The 18,524-nt window shown below is 29.5% G+C and overlaps 3 protein-coding genes across 7 annotated transcripts in view; 1 reads left to right on the top strand and 2 right to left on the bottom strand.

Annotated features, from left to right (window-relative positions):
• Window positions 1-303: 303 nt before the first annotated feature.
• On the top strand, window positions 304-2,643 carry LOC135960939 (thioredoxin-related transmembrane protein 1). The gene is made up of 4 exons (XM_065512363.1): window positions 304-585; window positions 975-1,136; window positions 1,198-1,372; window positions 1,566-2,643. Exons 1-4 carry the CDS (start codon window positions 380-382, stop codon window positions 2,010-2,012), a joined length of 990 nt encoding a protein of 329 aa, XP_065368435.1. The 5' UTR covers window positions 304-379; the 3' UTR covers window positions 2,013-2,643.
• Window positions 2,644-4,411: 1,768 nt separating this feature from the next.
• Window positions 4,412-5,249, bottom strand: cer (crammer). Its single transcript, XM_065513148.1, has 2 exons — window positions 5,096-5,249; window positions 4,412-4,749 (listed from the first exon to the last, which is right to left on the bottom strand). Exons 1-2 carry the CDS (start codon window positions 5,132-5,134, stop codon window positions 4,537-4,539), a joined length of 252 nt encoding a protein of 83 aa, XP_065369220.1. The 5' UTR covers window positions 5,135-5,249; the 3' UTR covers window positions 4,412-4,536.
• A 5,683-nt stretch (window positions 5,250-10,932) lies between these two features.
• LOC135961765 (protein hu-li tai shao-like) overlaps window positions 10,933-18,524 on the bottom strand; it is a 54,195-nt gene continuing 46,603 nt past the window's right edge. For 3 of the 5 annotated variants that reach the window (XM_065513348.1, XM_065513344.1, XM_065513345.1), the window contains 2 exons: window positions 15,983-16,050; window positions 10,933-13,628 (listed from right to left, as the gene is read on the bottom strand). In XM_065513348.1, coding sequence (XP_065369420.1) covers window positions 13,515-13,628; window positions 15,983-16,050 — 182 coding nt within the window. In that variant the 3' untranslated portion in view covers window positions 10,933-13,514. The remainder of the gene's footprint in view (window positions 13,629-15,982; window positions 16,051-18,524) is intronic. The other 2 variants (XM_065513349.1, XM_065513347.1) reach the window with 1 other exon arrangement.

Here is an 18,524-nt window from a genome sequence, read left to right on the forward strand (position 1 = left end):
TTACACATGCATAGTGATTGTGTTAGTGCAAAAGTATGAATGTGTTGAGTTTTTGCAACTGTTACTTGCATGTGTAAACGCTAACTAACATGCGTGTTACTTACTCTTGTGTAGACGTCGTCGGGTAATTATATTTTACAATCCGTTTTAACGCCGTTCAATAGTTGTTTGACGCTGTAATGCATTTCTATCACCTCTATTGAAATTTCATTCGATTACGCTCCGTAAAAAACAGTAACCATATTATATTCGTCATAGTTTTCTTGAATATAAAGAAAAGAATAAACCTGAAAAATATAAAGCCGGTTAACTAAATTTTTCACAAAAGTTGTGCAAGAAATTAGTGTTAAAATAAAGCTTATTAATAAAAAAAATAAAAATGCAAAAGTTGGGAACCGGAGGTAGCAATAAAATGCAGCAACGCTCTTGGGCGTTATTGGCAATTTTTCTTGTAAGCTGTTTTGTTGTTGTCACTAAAGTGCAGGCATCATTGCAAATAGAACCTGTTCAAAAGCAACAATCATTAATTGAATTAAATGAAGACAATTGGCGTCAAATGTTCAAAGGAGAATGGATGGTTGAGTTGTGAGTAAAAAAACACAAATTAAACATTAAGGCATGTGATTAAATATAAAACAGTAATGCGCAGCCCATAGCACAATTGTGCAGAATCAAATCACACGTATTCTTATGCTCTTACATTTTAGTAGTCGTTGTCCACTCAACGAGACAACTAGGAATACGCATGAGCACTGGTGTATGACTTTTTCTTTATTTTTTCAGTTTTTGTATTTGTGTGTTTGTAGGTGCACTGTATAAAATAAAGAATTGAATGTGTTGGTGAGAGTAAGTGTATTGGTGAGAGGATTTATTTTTGCGAACCTCTGATATAAAATCACTTCGAGTTGCCAGATTAGCTTTGTATGTACATATGTGTGTATGTATTTTTATAAAATTTCATTTTACTTTAACAGCTTCGCACCTTGGTGCCCTGCCTGCAAGAATTTAGCACCAGTATGGGAACGTTTTGCAGCATCAGCTTCAGAAATAAATGTAAATGTTGCTAAAATTGATGTTACAACTTCGCCATCACTTAGTGGTCGATTTTATGTAACTGCTTTGCCAACTATTTATCAGTAAGTGGTGTTTTGAAATCTATAAATTTCTGTTAATATATACCTATATTTTTTCGATTAGTGTTAAAGATGGTGAATTTCGACAATACCGAGGATCCCGCGATGGAGATGCCTTAATGTTTTTTGTTAGACAAAAGCAATGGACTAAGTTGGAACCAATTTCATCATGGAAAAAACCTGATACCATACATATGTCTGTCTTGTCATACTTTTTTAAATTGTCTCATACCCTAAAGGTACGATTTTAATCATATTGTATAAACTATTATGAATTTAACTTTGGTCTTTAAGATTTCTTATACAAAATGCATAATCTCATTGAACATCTAAACTTGTCTTGATTGATGACATTTGTTATAATTTAAAAAAAAACCAATATAAAATTAATTCCTTGGCACTAATCTTTAGCATATTCATCATTCATTTAAGGATTTCAATGGTCGTCTTCAAGAAGAGTATGGTCTACCAACTTGGGGTTCATATGCACTCTTTACCATTGGAACAATATTTGTGGGAGCAGCATTGGGTCTTATGTTAGTTTGTGTAGTTGACTTTTTGTATCCTCCCAAAAAACTGCAGCGTCAGAGTTTTTCAGAATCAAAGGAAAACTCACGAAATGACATTGAGGACATTGCTAATGACGAAATTGAAGATGACAGACCTCAAAATGACGATGAAGATGACGAAGATGATGATGATGAAGAAGCAATTGATGAAGAGGACGATGATAATGAAAATGCTTCAACAGAAGATGAAAAACAAACACATAGCGAGTCTGAAGAACCAGAAAGTGAAAGTAAATCCGAGAAAAAACAAACTGGTGATAAACCTAGTCCCAGTGAAGTACGCAAGCGCAAACCACGTAAAGCTGATTAAGCCTATTGACTTCTCGTGATTTTAATATGCAATTTTTGTAAAAAAAAAAAACAAAAATTTTTTGTGTAAAGCTCATAAAAAAATAAAATCTCTTAACTACGCACAAAATTGATCAAACTTTTGGATTACACAACAAATTTATGATATTTTCATATATGTATATGAAAAAACGCAAATGTTTTTAATTATTTATACTTTGCTATTTAAAAATATATAAGAAAAAAACTAAATAAAGACAATTGTTTCGCCTTACTTATATAAAAAATGGAAAATCCATTAATAATCACATTATAAAGTACTACTAGTTTTTAAATTAATAAAATTTAATATTAGTTTTAAAATTAATTTTTTATTAAACATGTTAAAATTTTATTAGAAACATGATACAATAATATTGTTGTATCATGATTAGAAATATAAATACATAACAATTTCTCGTATATTTCGTTTTAAAACTTTTTAATATTTTGTAATACTGGTGATCTTTCTCTGCACTTAAGAATTAAAAACTTTTATAATTTAACTCATTAAAAATGTAACAAAAACGACAAGTAAAACTCTTAACTAAACTATCATTCAATAATTTATTAAACGAAATAAACATATGAAATAAATCTAAAATGTAGAACAAGTGTAAATTTTTAATGATTTAAAATTAGGCCGGTAATAGTGATTATGAAGGTTCGAGGAGTGTTTGAATTAATTAAAAGCCATTAAAATGCCATTTATTGTTAGCCCAATTATGAATAAAAATTCCCCAGGAGTTTTTCCTCTTTTCTCATTTTTCCTATACAAATTCAATGGGAAAAAACTCCCGGGGAACAATCTCCCGCGGAATTTTTTATTCATAATTGGGCTGACACAGCCGATTATAGATGGCAACCGAACTTCAGTTGCGTTTTCAGTTGCCTAAAAGGTATTACAGATGGCAACTGGCAGCATCATTTTCTGTTGGCAAATGGCAACTAGAAATTTGTGGTTGCCCTCTGGCAACGTAACTGAAGTTCGGTTGCCATCCGTAATGCATTTGAATATAAAATTTTTCGAGTACATAAACGATCTTATCAACAATTTCGAGCTGATTGCCTATGATTAAATTAAGCACCCTTATTCTATTGGCGTCGTCGACATCGTCGTCAATATTGAGTCAAAAAATGGTATGTGTTTCTCCGAAATCGATAACATAATATAGAATAAGGGTGAATGCAAAAAGTTGATACTAGAATGGACACTTTCACTCCCCTATTTATATATAAATATGTACATATTCTACTTTCTCCATCTAACAATACAATAACAATTAAATTTGCTATTGAATAAACTATAGATTCAATTTATTTCGTAAAGCTGATTTTGAACCTGCAGAATAGTAAATGTTTTTTGCTGTATTACAAGGATAAATACGAATGTACCATTAAAATCATGATGTATACTATCTTGATATTCTCATATGTACATAATGTTATACTTCTGTATTTGCGTATTGGTTTATTGTTTCTTGTTATATACTATTTGTAACACTTCCACCTGTGTTTTAATTTTTTTTATCATGTTAAATGTACTGATGTCATTTGTAAAATCATTACCAATATTCGATTATTACATGGAGTTAAGTGGAGTTATATTTTTAATTAAATATTTTTTTCTTTTTTTAAATTACATTTACTTTTTTATAAATTAATTTAAATATTTTTTAAAAGGTTATTGAAAAAAATACATAAAATAAAAAAAAAAATATACATTTACGCGAATTAAAAAATTTGTCTTCGCGAATATACAGGACTGTCACAAATTTCGTTCGGAATGGTTTCAATTTCGATCGATTTTGTTTTAGATTCTTCAGATTCCATTAATTTTGTTAATTTCCAAATATTTTAATAATTCAGTTTTTCCGATTTTAATTTCATGTTTTGTATGTACAGTGACTCACAGCTGCAGATAAGATATGGATTGTTCGTAAAGTTAAAGAAAACCCCAATTTAAGGGTTCTGCGCGAGTCAAATTTTCATTGAAGGACTGCCCGAGATAAGACGTTGATAAATTCTGTTAATAGAAGATGAAGAATCGAGTTTTATCGACAACATTTGTGTTTGGATTTTTTTTTTGAACAAAACGAGTGAATTCCAAAATGTAGTCGAGCGATTCTTAACGCAACCGTGTAAACTTTGATGTTTCATATTACAAAATGTATGAAAAAGTATTTTTAAATTTTAACTACGCGTTTGCATGCTTTGTCTTGATAAAGATTGGAATTGGAATTCACCCAACATACCTACCCATACGATGAGCACTGCCGAATTTAAAGGTAGTCCCGTTTCCAATCTATCATAACCATTAGGAATCGTTACACATTGGATCATAATTCACAATAATTGAAGAGTTGTAATATACACTACCCGTTTATTCATAATCAATTTTTTATTTTATCAAAGGTTTATAAAACAATAATTCCATACAATCATTAAAAAACAAAAATCAGGAAATCTATTTATACAGAAAATAATTAAAACAAAAAAGACGACATTTATGATTGTGGAGGGGGTGGAGCAACTCGTTTACCGCAGCGCCTTGACATCTCGTCGGAAGTACAATCAGCTAAATGGTTAATAGCCATACTATAAGTAACTTCACCTTTTTCATATTTTCTGTTATGTTCTTCTATTCTTGACTTGGTTTTTACAAATATATCACGACGCATTTTATCTTCTTCATCAGCGTAGTTTTTGTTAAATTTATCCTAAAACGATGTAAAAACAACTATATTTTATTTGCTTTACTTTTATTCAGTATAGAATACAAAGCCATTAAGCCTAAATATAAACGTATTACTTACCATTTAACACGAAGTCTGGTTAGGTGCTAACTAATAATTATATTGTCGTTTAATATTATTTTTGTATGAAAACTGTCAGTATAACTATTAGTTAACACATAACCAGACTTCGTGTTACTGGGAGTTAGAAATAAAAATCCTGAGTTTATACAAATATACATACATATGTATGTATGTAAATAAAAATCATTTAAAACAACAATTGACTATAGTTTAATCATAAATATGTTTGTATAATTTAATGACTTACTTTATATTCCGACCATTCTTGATCTGTTACGGCAGCCATTTTTTAAATTATTTATATTTTTTATTAACATATAATAAATGCAATCCGAAATATTAAATTGAATTATGTTGCAAGGCGGATTTACAAAGTGATGTCATTCACACAGCTGATTATTTTCCAATTTATTTTGTTCAAGGCGCATTACCTAAAAGGTGGTGTCCATGCCGAATTCATACAAGGTGGTGGCAGTTCTACAAAAACAACAATTGGTCTTAACAAATGTCAAAAAACAAAAACGAAAAATTAAACAAATAAGTATTAAAACTTAATATAGTGTAGATAATTGAATATTGATGGCTTTACTTATTTATGTAAAAAATAAATATTTAAATATGAAAACAAGCTTTGATAATTGTTAGAACCAATAAGCGAAAAAAAAGTTATCAGCTGTTTGACTGACTCCACCTTGTATAAATTCGCCTTGTTGGTGTCCAAGCCGAATTCCAAGGCGTATTTAACAAGGTGACAGCAGTGGCGAATTGAAATAAATACAGGCGAATTCATTTATTTTTTATATATAGAGTTTGACATACGGGCGTACTAGCGGATATTTTTTATATATGTAGTTTGACATTTTTGCGTGCTAATTCTATAATCAGCTGTGCTGTCGATGGCACCTTATTAAATGCACCTTGATGTAGTCAGTCAAACAGCTGAATACTTTTTTTCGTTTGTTTGGTTCTATCAAGGTGCATTTAATAAGGTGCCATCGGCAGCACAGCTGCACAAAGTATACAGAGGCGTCAAATTTGACAGTTCAAAAACACTAAAATCAGCTTTTTTTGAAATTGTTTCGATAGAAAGAGAAAACAAATTTGCGGTTTAATACAGAGAGTGCGTTAAAACAAACAACTATATAAATAAGCACAAAACCAAACCAGTTGAAATTGTTTCGAGCGAAAGAGACAAATATATTTTTTTTGTCGTGTCGCCTCTGTATACTTTGTGACAGCTGATTATAGAAATAGCACGCACAAATGTCAAACTACATATATAAAAAATATTCGCCCGTACGTCCAACTCTATATATAAAAAATAAGTGAATTCGCCTGTATTTATTTCAATTCGCCACTGCTGTCACCTTGTTAAATACACCTTGGGTTCTATCGTCTGTCAAAGCTTTTATATTTCAATACCCAGCAGTTAAGCAAGTAGTCAATGTATCCCTTAAAGACAGTAAATGTCACAAATGTCTTATCACTTGGCTGACTCCAATTTATATATTTTGGTCATTTGACACGTGTGTGCACTTTGTAGTGCAGAGAGAAGACAATTGGTTACTTTATACATCCCAAGTAATCTAGCGTGAAGACAATTGACACTTAATTGTCTCTAAGTAATCTGGAGTGTAGTCACTTTAAACGTTTTGTGAGTAATTCGTACAAACTGGCTTTATACAAATTGTGTTGATCTCTTAGTAAACTAATGGTGTACTGCGTTGACTACTTTCAATCAGCTATCAGATAGTCACATTGTAATCAAAAGGGTCAATAACCCCCTGCTTAGAACATGCACATGTTAAAATAACTAGTCAAGTAGCTGATCAAGTAACCAGTTACAAAGCTAGTATGGTAACTGACGCTATGTAACCAGTATGTGAATCCAATGCGTTGTCTACTTTGGACCAGCTATTACAGTCCCATTGTAATCAAAAAGAGACAATTGACCCCCTGCCTAGGACATGCCCGTGTTAAAATGACTAGTCACGTCGCTATTGAAGTAACTAGCTCCCACCCTAAATGATGGGTAAAATCACTAGTTCGTGAATTAGTGAAAATGTGTTTGTATGTGTGACACCGACAACGCGCTTGATGAAAAATCAACATTTTGATTTTTAGCATGCTTGATGTCACTTTTTGATAGTGAATGGTGTTTTCTCATCAATCACGAAGTGATTTACAAAAATGTTTCCAGGGTGAGGTTGATGAGTGTGTCGAATAGTGTCCAAAAAACCGGCAAATATGAAAAACCGGTTTCCGGTTTATATTAAATTTTTATTTAGAATTTTTAAAGCTCTATCTTTATGCAATTATTTTATATCTTTTACGAAATATTGTCAAATGCTATAATTTCTATAAAATAAATCAATATTTTTAAAAATTGTATCAAAGTTTTTATGAATTTGTTTGATTGAGCTTTAGAAAATATATTTCATTAAAACCGGTTAACCGTGTTATAAAAACCGGTTTGTCAAAAAACCGAAACCGATGGAGTTTACAAAGATGAAAAAACCGGTTGACCGGTTTTCGGTTTTGGCTAGTGTCGAATGAAGAGAATAATTTTTTTTATTACATATTTCACTTATTATTTTTTGTTTTTTCTTTATTCTCAACATGTTGTCGTTATTGCAATTAAGGGGCGAAATAAATAAAACTTAATTTCCCAAAAATTTTAAATGAGCAAAAAAGTACCTATTGTTCTGCGGCTCCTCATATCGATGGCTTAATATAGAAAGGTTGTATCTCAACTTTTAGTTACTTTACAGAAGGAAAAAACTCAATAATATTTTTAGAAAAGTAGTTTGTTTTAATATAAACCAAAAAATATGCATTCAACTTTAAATGAGTTAGGGGTTTTTCTTTTAAACGATTTTTTAAATGAGTTAGGGCTTTTTTTATAATTACTGTAAATCTGTTATTCGTCAACGTAGGAAACTGAATTTTTTAAGGGAGGTCTATTTGAGTTTTGTCTACCAGAATATGTAAAAAACCCGATTTTGTAAAAAAAACGTGATAGGACCTTTCTATATTAAGCCATCGATCGATTTCCTCGTCTTGGTTAATTGTTTGAACATTGTTTTTGTAACACTGGTGGAAGATTTTATTTTTTGATCATGTTGCATGTACTAATATCATTTATGAAATCACTATCAATAGACAATTATTATTTAAGTTGAGTGGAGTTATGTTTAATTCGATTCGCACAATTTTTGTTTAATGTTATTAAACATTTAATAAAAATCTAGTATGTATTTACAAAGTTATTAACGATTTAAGATAAGTCGTCTGTATGTTTAAATATATCGATTGCTATTTTAAATCGGACCACAAATGGCTGAAATATAAGCAAGAAATAGGATTACCTCGATAGACAATAATATAAAATAGCATACAGAGCTTATACATATTCTTAAATTCATTCCAAGATACCGTTTCCCCTCTTGCCAATACTAGTTGATAAATAAAAAACAATTCAGGCAATAACTCGCCTATTCTACAGTCATTTGGATGTGCCTGTCACACAATTCCATTCCGATCGAAAGTGGAATTCTGCATTTTGCATCTTCAGACAAAGTAAAACGAAATTTTCTTTCGGAATGAAACCACTTTCAGTTTTCAAAGTAGAATTGACATTTCTTTGTATTTATACAAATTTTAATCAATTTCTGTACCAAAAACTTTACTTTTGTTTTAATAAAATCAGAAATACATACAGCCCAATTGTGAATAAAAAATTCCGCAATATTTTTTTAATTAATAACACTAGTTTACAAATCAAACATTTTTGTTTGCTCATGGAATGAAACTTATATTTTTGAGAAGAGCTACGGACGCTAGTTAATTGAACATTTTTTGTTTCCCACCTATACGTCAAAATTTTGAGATATATGGGTTTTTATTTTTCACCTGCCCTGAGTACTACTAATGCATACTGTAGTGTACCTAATTGTGGTATTTAAGTATTTACATCGTTTTTGGGTACTCAACACTCTGGAGAAGCTACCAGATACTTTCAGAGTTGTATTATTTTGACAAATTCCAACAAAAATTAACGAGAAAAAAATAAATACTGTTTAAAAGGACATCTTTCCTGTAGATAAACGTTAATAAATCGCTATTAAGTACAAAACTCTAAAGTAAAAACTATTTTAAAATATCTTATAGAAAATGTAAAATGTAAAAGACCATTTTTGTTTTATTTTCGGAAAAATTATTCAGTCAAATCGAGGTTTTCCTATAACACAAACACTGCAAAATGCTTATTTACTTTAAAAAATTTCGTAAAAGCTTTAGATAAGACAAAACCAGCATTTCAATATTTATGCAGTGTGTTCCCGAGTCTTTCTTTGGCTAAATTAAAAGAAGGGATATTTGTGGGTCCTCAAATAAGAAAAATTTTGGGTGATACCAAATTTGAGTGTCTATTAACCGATGTTGAAAAAGCAGCATGGAATTCTTTTAAACCTGTTGTTTAAGAATATTTGGGGAATAATAAAAGTCAAAATTACAGAGATATTGTTGCGAATTTATTACATAATTTTGAACTGATGGGCGTAAATATGTCCCTCAAAATTTACTATTTACATTCTCATGTGGATTTTATCCCGGAAAACCTCGGACACATGAGTGACGAACATGGAGAGCATTCCCATCAAGATTTGAAGTTTTTCGATGTTAATTATCAAGGTTTTTGGAATCAGAATATGCTAGGAGACTACTGTTGGAGTCTCGTGAGGGAGACAAATGAAAATAATTATAAACAAAAGACTAAAACACTTCACTTTTAATTTTTTTGTCCTAATTTAATGTACATTTTTATATGTTTCGTTTTTAAGAAATATCTCAAAAGTTTGACGTCCAGGATTTTTTAAAATATTTTTTCCGAAGTTGGAAGACCTAAATACATACATCCCCATATGTTTCAATTCATGAGCAAAAACCTTGTAAACTAGTGTAATTTATAGTCTATGCTGTGCGTTAGTGGAATGCTTGAAATCGATACCCTATAAAACGTTTACCTTTACTATATTTCATACTATGATAGTAACAGTGATGTCTTAAAAAATTACAGTAATTAAATTTAGTAGAGATTTTTCAAATAAAATTTTATTTAAAAAGATATTTGTCAAAATGTATACAGGCGGTTATTCTGTATTTCGATTCCGAAAATTACCGAATTCGTAAAAATTGTACGAACGTTCGTAAATATTAAACCTTATTACGAGTGCCAATGTCGTAGTCGTTTTTACTTGGTATTCACCATTGTCGCGGTTGGAGTAGACGTTTTTTTTTTTGGAATTTAAATTGTAATGGCGGATCCACAAGATTCTTAAATTGCCAGGTTGTCCCATGTCGATTTAAGTTGGTCCCTAGTCGACCTATATCTTCATATAGGAAGCTGGAACGCTTAAACCTTGTTGTAAAATTAAAGGACACGCGGTTGGTGCAAACGACGTATAACAGGAACCGTTATACGAAGCCTTACATCACACGTGCCAGAGTGAGACCCAAAATTGTCGAAGGCAAAAAAACGAAAACGGGCCTGATTGTACTTAAAAAAAAATTACAATGACGCGCGAGTTGTTAATCAACCCAGACCCACTTTGCGACTGTACAGCGAAGCGCAATAAGTGAAATTGTAGTTTGTGTGTATGTATGTATATGGGTAAAAAATAAAATATCCGCAACAACATCAAGCAACTGATTGAAATATTTGTATTTTTACTCTATATTACTCTCTATTGTTTACATTCCGGTTGTGTACATGTAAAATTTACGAAAATGTTCGTATTCTCAACAATATGAACGCGCTTCGCTGATCTAGTATGAAACGGTCCTGTTAGTGTCCAATGATCACATGGTCTCGGTGCACTGATATTAGTAAAACTAGTACATATTCACCCTTATCGTGGTTGGCGTAAACGTCTTACGCCTACGACAGTTTCGTACTAGATTAAAGAACAAGTTTGCATTTTATCTTTAATCTAGTACGAAACTGTCGTAGGCGTATGACGTTTACGCCAACCACGATATGGGTGATTATTTATATGAATAAAAATGTCATTGTTTTAACACATATATTTTGCATTTTTGTTTTTATTAATAATAAAAAGCAGTTATTTAGAAATGTTTTTATAATTCAAATTATTTAATGTGAATTCTTATTTTTTCGGGTTTAGGTGCTATTTTCACATTCATTTATTTGAATAGAAAAAATAGTAATGAATGGCTATTTTCCATTTTGTATATGTATGTATGTAAGTAAGTATTTACTAGTATGTATTTTTTTATATGTTTTTACTTTTACATGCTATGGCAGTATATATGTTTTTAAATATTATTTTTTACCTTTGCATAATGATGATGAGTTTTATCTAAGGCGAATAAAGAAAAATAAACAAATTACAATTTCTTAAAAAAATTAATATTTTATAAATTGTGTTTAGTGAATTTTGTAAGTGTATATTTTGTTGTAAATTTTAATACAGTAGTATAATGTTAGATTTCTTACATACATGTACATACACATTTTTTATTTGTTTTTTTGTTGAAATACAATTAAAAGCCTTAATAAAAATATATATTAGTGTATGGTCTAAATATATTAATAAAACAAAAATATATATGCATAATTATGTGTATGAGTTGCCAAGAGTATTTTTAAACTAAAATCAAAAACAAATGATTAAAATTATAGATATTATAAATAAAAATTGTAATAATAAATATAATTTAAAATATTGAATTCGCCACTATTTTTTTATCATTAAAAGAAAATGAAATAAGTGAAATGCTGCTTTTATAAAACGTATAATTACAAAAAAAAAAAAAACAATTGTAGTAAATAAAGAATTCACTTTAGGCTTCGCATTTGTTTTCACGTTCGCAAGCAAACATTTAAAGAAAATCATTATGTACGACGGTACGGTACCTTAGCGATTTATAAAATATCAGCCCGGTTTAGCACTACCGTATTGCACCCTAACAAATCACCTGATCGATATTGGGCCTTTTCGGAAATGCATCACTGCGCTGCATTTGATGCGCATCTGTAATTAGTTTGCGATGCTGATGCACAGACAATGCATCAGCCATTTTGGTGATGCTTGTTTCATGGTTTTTGCGCATCATCTGTTTCACTGTTGCTTTTTAGAACTCAAGTCATTTGTAGTGTTTTGCATTTTAGAACGCACTGTGCATCAGATGCAGCGCAGTGATGCATTTGCGAACAAGCCAATTGTTACATATAAAGTAGTTATAACAATTATATCAAAAATATTTCACGTAACCGTTGCTTTACACATAATAATATCGATCAGTTGATTTGCCCGATTTTTCTTCAACTGTACACAGTGGGTGTCGTGCACATTTCATTTCGAACACGGATTCGTATATACTTTTATAGCAATGTTCTCTAAATTAATATATTAATAACATATGTATGTATATAAATATGTATGTAAACATGTGATTAATAGAAATATTTATGTGTGTATATCAAAGTTTCTATAAACTTACTTCATAAACACTATACATTTGAAATGTTCATACATCGAATCATTATGAATTTAATAAATTTTACTTAAAAAAAAAAGGAAAAGTTGTGTCAAGTATTTGTCATTTTTAAAAGCTTAAAATTTCGATCGGTGTTATATTTTATTTAATGTATATTTGAAAAAACTAGTTAGCAAATTAAAACAGGTTGCATATCAGTGAAAACCATTGAAACAATTTTAATTTATGGTTATATTTAAAACTAATAGCTGAAGAATTAATTCAAATTTGCGTGATTGAATGAATTCACACTTTTTATGCTGACTTTGCGAGAAATGCAACATAAAAACAAATTATTATATGTGTTTGTAAGATTAGGAAATATTTTAAATGCTTATGAACTATAAATGGAAAAAATATGACAAATAATTTTTTTTTAAAGTGTTTTAGAAAACAACCTTTGTAGACATGGAATTTAATAATTCCACATTCACTATACATCATACAACAATATGCAACCTGCTTAAAATTTACCAAATATACATGAATGCGTACATATGTATGTATGTATATCCAAATGTATGTACGTTCATATGTATAAAATGTTATTTTTTTAAATTTTTCACTTTTCCTTCGTTTGCGTTTTACATAATTTTATATAAATTTTTATTTTAATTAAATACATAAATATTTTCTGTAAAATTTAAGGTATAAATATAAATTTATTTTCTATACATACTTGTATTTTTTATTTTATATTTTAATGATTTTTACTTTGTAGTCCTAGTTTTCAAATTTATTTATAAAAAAATATTATATTAGATGTATTAAGGTTTTTTATACCATTCGTCATTAAGATAAAAGAAGTAATTCATAATAACAATTCGAACTGCAGTTTTTCTTCCTTAATATTTTTGTTTTTAAAATGCCTCTTATTTTTTCAATATTTAGCTTGCACTTGGTTGTTTGTAAATAAAAATAACAAAATTAATTTGCACATTTATGACCTTAAAAAGATAACTTATCTCGATGGATAATTATTTTTATATTTCTCTCTTGATATTTTCAACTCCATTTTCTTCTAATATTTTTTTCCATTAGTTCATATTAATGATCAGTTTTATCTTTCACTTAAAAATATCGTGCTTCTCAAGATCAAAGAAAATTTAGGCTTCGACCTTCTTTTTCTCCTTCTTCTTCTTTAAAAATGATGGAGTTCTAAGGCCCTTCTTCTTCTTTTTGTCTTTCTTGGGTGAACCGTCTGTAGAAATATCCTGAAACCGTAATAGAAATTTGCAATGAGAATATCGTTTGTGGTTTTGTTAGTAATACACAACAACGATAACATGAAATGATTAGATTAGTATATGCTATATTTTACAAAAAAAAATAAAACAATTACAAAAACAAGTAAGAGTACTATATTCGGCCGTGCCGAATCTTAAATACCCTCCACCAAAATATGATGGTATAACAACTGAAATAATATAACAATTGTTAGAAATAATAGTTTACGCAGAAGATATTTTATTTCAAATGTACAAAAAATTGTATCTAATTCAGCAATTTATAACTGAAATTCCTATTAGAACGTATGAAATTTAACAATTTATATACTTAATAATTAGTTAATACGTTTGGATCAACATTTTTCCCTTTTAACCTCAAGTGAAGAAACAGAGTATAAAAAAGGGTATACAAATATATTTAGACAAATTTCAAAATATTTGGTTGTGGGACTTATGTGGGAGCTATGACCTATTATGATTCGATTGTCATAAAATATTTTTACGTGATTTTTATGTATTTATATGAGAGCTGTGGCCAATTATGGACCAATATTCACAAAATTCAGTATTATGATTTTTGAATACAAATTACTGATCTGTGTACTATTTTGGTTTAATATATGGATGCTATGACCTATTATGGTCCGAAGTATTTAAGGGCTATTTTTGTAGAATTTCATATAAACAACGATATTAACAAGAGTGGACCAATATTTAAAAAATCCTGTAGTACGATTCTTCATAGAATTAGGTACAGCGATTTTGGTATATATGGGGATTATTTATGTCGAATTTGAACTTGATAGCGACATTATTAAGAGAATTATGCTTATTTAAGAGATTTTCGGAAGTGTACTTTATATGGGGGCTATGGTCAAATATGGGCCGATCCACGAACAATTTTGTAATATAATTTTTTTTACCACGAAACTTATTTTTGCTGAATTTTATATGGATATTCCTATTCTGTAGGCATTTATATACCATAGAACCATATTTCGGGAAGAAATTTGTATGTTGGCTAGGAGAAATCTTGGACCGATTATTATAATTTTCACCAGAGTTACTCCTTTTATCATAAAAGTAACGAGTGCAAAATTTTATGATATTAGCTGCAATATATTTACATAAAATGTCCAAAAATATGTGAAAATTATCAATTTTTTTTGAGGTTGTCCCACATTTTAATTCATAACTTTGGTTCCACTGTACCGATTTCGCTGATTTTCAATACCAAACTGCTTAGGACAATAAAACAATTTTTCTTGCAACTCTACTAAGTTTGTTTGCGTATTTTGGACGTGAGCGTGTTTTACACAGACGGACAGACAGACGGACATGGCTCAATCGACTTAGAATTTCATATGGATCAATAATATATATACTTTGTTGGGTCGCAGATGAATATTTCTCAATGTTACACACGGAATGACAAACTTATATATACCCTCATTCACCACTTATGGTGGTGGAGGGTATGATTGATAAATTTAATAATGATTTATTACGAATAAGTCTCAAAAATGATTTCCAAAATATAACATTCCTGCGATAAGTTATAGCACATTTAAAAAACAATTGGGGGATTCAAACGGTCTCCTATTAGGCCGTATTGTCATAATGTCATTAAATATTTTTTAGTTTAAATAAATTTTTGTTGGGTTTTTGAAACAAAAAAGTTATAAACTAATACGACTTTGAGAACTATGTTTATTGGTTTGTCATAAAATAACACTTTTTTTGTTTGCAGCACAACAAGAATTTGTTTAAACTAAAAAAATATTTTACGACATTATGACAATACGACCTAATAGCAGACCGTTTGAATCCCACTAATATTTTTAAATTTACTTTAGATTTTCTAAACTAAATTCAAAAACTTATGAAAGACACTTTAATCCAAAACATGCCAACTCGAATTTGAGTCAAATTGAGTTATTGATAACAAATACATCTCATTACATACAAATCTGAAAGCATAAAAGTACGTTTTTATTTTTATATTTCAAGTATTAAACAGTGTTTTGTTCTTTTGTAAACTCTAGTTTTTGAACATAGGCTCTCGATTTATTTTCTATACATAATTTGTTTACTTTTTGTGTGTGGACTTTCAGGAGAGTGAAAAAATTGGAAGTATTTAAAAAAATTTTTAGACATTTCAAGAATTTGTAGTTATTTCCATGTATTCTTCCAAATTTCGTATTTAAATGCATATTGCTACTTTTATGAGTTATTTGCATTTAAACTATAGTGTATGTTTTTGATTTTGATATTTCGTTTGATTAGTATGGAAATAAAATCTTAAAAACAAAAAATTATTGAAAATATTTATATTTGTTTCTTACCTCTTTACTGCTATGTGAAAAAGTGCTCAAATGGGCTTCCGAGTGATCTCCATTTTGTACGTTTTCTCCTACAAAAACAATAAATTTACAAAAATCATTAATGTTTTCAATTTGCATAAAATATCTAATCAATATAAGTGTGTTAATTTCAAATTATACGTATGTCAAATGAAAAGTATGAAAATAATAAATGAACCATGCATTCCACGTGAAAAATTAAAGATAAATTTAAAACATGCAATTAATAATATGTGTAATGTACAAAAAATATTTATGTATGTATGTAGGTATTGCAACAGTATGAAACAACCTTCCACTTATAATATTTAAGACTACGTTAAGAGCATCTACGAAAAAAAAATCTATGCTGTTTTCAAAAATATTCGTGATAATTATTTTAGAAAACTATTATATTTTATTTGTTTAACAAAATAATCAGGTTACGAAAGTACAAATCTAAATTGAACATACAGAATTCTATTTATAAATTACGGTAATTAATACACAATTTTAAGGTATTATAGTCGAACACGGTTATGACTAACTATACGGGACCAAAGTGTTTAAATGTGATTACCAACAAAAGGTCCGAAATCATTGCATACTTTGATATTAACCGTGTTAGATTCTATATTTTAAAAACTTTCTTAATTGTACATAAAATATAACACAGTTTCAAAGATAATACTATTTTTTTAATATACATATCTAATATAAGATAATATGGGTATGTATATTAGGGTGGGTCGATTTTTTTTCATGAACAATCGTGTAGCAGAAACGCATTCTACGGAAAATTTTAAGAAATTTTCCCCAAGGAACCATAGGTCTAAAATCAAATCCTATCTTGCGCATTTCGTCTCTTATCCAATTATATTTCAATACAATTTTTTTTATACAATAGTTTTTTCTTGGATAAAATACGAAATGCGCAAGATAGGATTTGATTTTACTCCTATGGTTTCTTGAGGAAACTTTCTTAGAATTTTCCGTAGATTGCGTTTCTGCTATACGATTTTTTACTTTTTGATCCTCCATACAAATCGACTCGGCCTAATATACATACATACATATTTATTATATTTATAAGAATTTATTACTTACAATGATGACAATTTTTTATGATTTTTTCTTGAAATAACACGTTTATCATAACGTAAAATCTTTACTATGTACATATTTCCCATAAGCGTTTAATTAATATTCCTACTACTCAAATCGAAATATATATTTGGGTTGTTTGAAATTGCAACTAAAAATTGCAAACATGTGATTAAATTTTTTTGTTATTAATACACACAGGTGATCAACAAATTCGATGGTTTCATATTAGTTGCAATGTTGCTAGCGTTGATTATCATTAAATCCTGTTTGCCAAGAACAAAATTTTTTAAACATTTAAACTACTAGTATACTAAAATATCGTAAATATCAGTCCTGTTCCCAATCTCCCATTTTGTGATTACAGTTACACATATATCCGAACTTTACCTAAAATTATGTGCATCAGAGTGTTGGTTTCAGAAAATGAATTTATTACCAAACAAATATTTTTTAAATTTATTTAGTGAAAAGAAAAAAATAACATTCTCAAAAAAAAAAAAACAACAAAAATATATTCTCATGTATAATGTAGTATAGAAAAAAATAAATTTTGTGCATCCATTTTTGAAATTAATTTCTCGCTCGTCCCTTATTAGAGGTTGTAGGATTTAATGAACCTACATGTAAAGTAGCTGTACGTATTTCTTCCGATATTTGAGTTATTTTTGTTTTGCAATCACACATATTTCGTATGATGCTATTTAGCAACATTTCCAATTCATGTTCGAGCATTGCTAGTGTTTGCCGATATCGCAAGTTATAAAGATTAGATGGCATGGCCGATGAAGGACGCAATGGGTTTGTGGCTACTGACTCATTCAATTTAAATAGTGAATGACGGTCAGCTTCGGTGCAAGATGGGTCTCGCCCACAGAAGAACACGGACTCTGGAGCTGATAAGCATCTGTGTGATGGATTTAAATGAAATGAAGTAGTATTTTTCAATTCTTTTTCACATTGTGACGTTGTGGCGGCGAGTTCTTGTGTAATTAAATTTATTTCGTCATCAATGACCTTTTCCAGTTTAGATTTAAATTCCTGCTCATGATTCTGTAAATTTTTAACACATTCGCTGTTTCGTATGTTGACATTGATGTGAATCTCAATGGCTGTTGAGGCTGTAGACGAATCACATGATGAATTTGCATCAGAGAATTGAGTTTTGAAAGAAGTTCGAGCTGAAAGTGATTTATCATTGGACTTTGATTTTTCTTTTTTATCACAAAAAGATGAAGCTCGTCGTTTTAGGGAATTCAAAGTCAGGGTAACATGTTTATTTTCATCATTTCCAATGTATTTCGATGAATGCTTGATATTACTTTGCGTTAGCTGTTCACTCTCAGGCTTATGCGGATCGTGTTCATCATCTGCTATATGGAAGTCCATGATCGAGTGGTGCGAATCAATTATCTGTGGTATAAAGTTTCTTTGCAAATAT

This window comes from Calliphora vicina, chromosome 5 (genome assembly GCF_958450345.1).
Source record: "Calliphora vicina chromosome 5, idCalVici1.1, whole genome shotgun sequence".
NCBI lineage: Eukaryota > Metazoa > Arthropoda > Insecta > Diptera > Calliphoridae > Calliphora > Calliphora vicina.

Bases quoted from the DNA above. Each gene is read 5' to 3' on its own strand.
- LOC135960939 (XM_065512363.1), top strand. From the start codon at position 380: ATGCAAAAGTTGGGAACCGGAGGTAGCAATAAAATGCAGCAACGCTCT. The intron at 1,137-1,197 runs GTAAGTGGTGTT...TTTTTCGATTAG, and splicing joins GCTTTGCCAACTATTTATCA to TGTTAAAGATGGTGAATTTC. The intron at 1,373-1,565 runs GTACGATTTTAA...CATTCATTTAAG, and splicing joins AATTGTCTCATACCCTAAAG to GATTTCAATGGTCGTCTTCA.
- cer (XM_065513148.1), bottom strand. From the start codon at position 5,134: ATGGCTGCCGTAACAGATCAAGAATGGTCGGAATATAAA. The intron at 4,750-5,095 runs GTAAGTCATTAA...ACATCGTTTTAG, and splicing joins AAGAATGGTCGGAATATAAA to GATAAATTTAACAAAAACTA.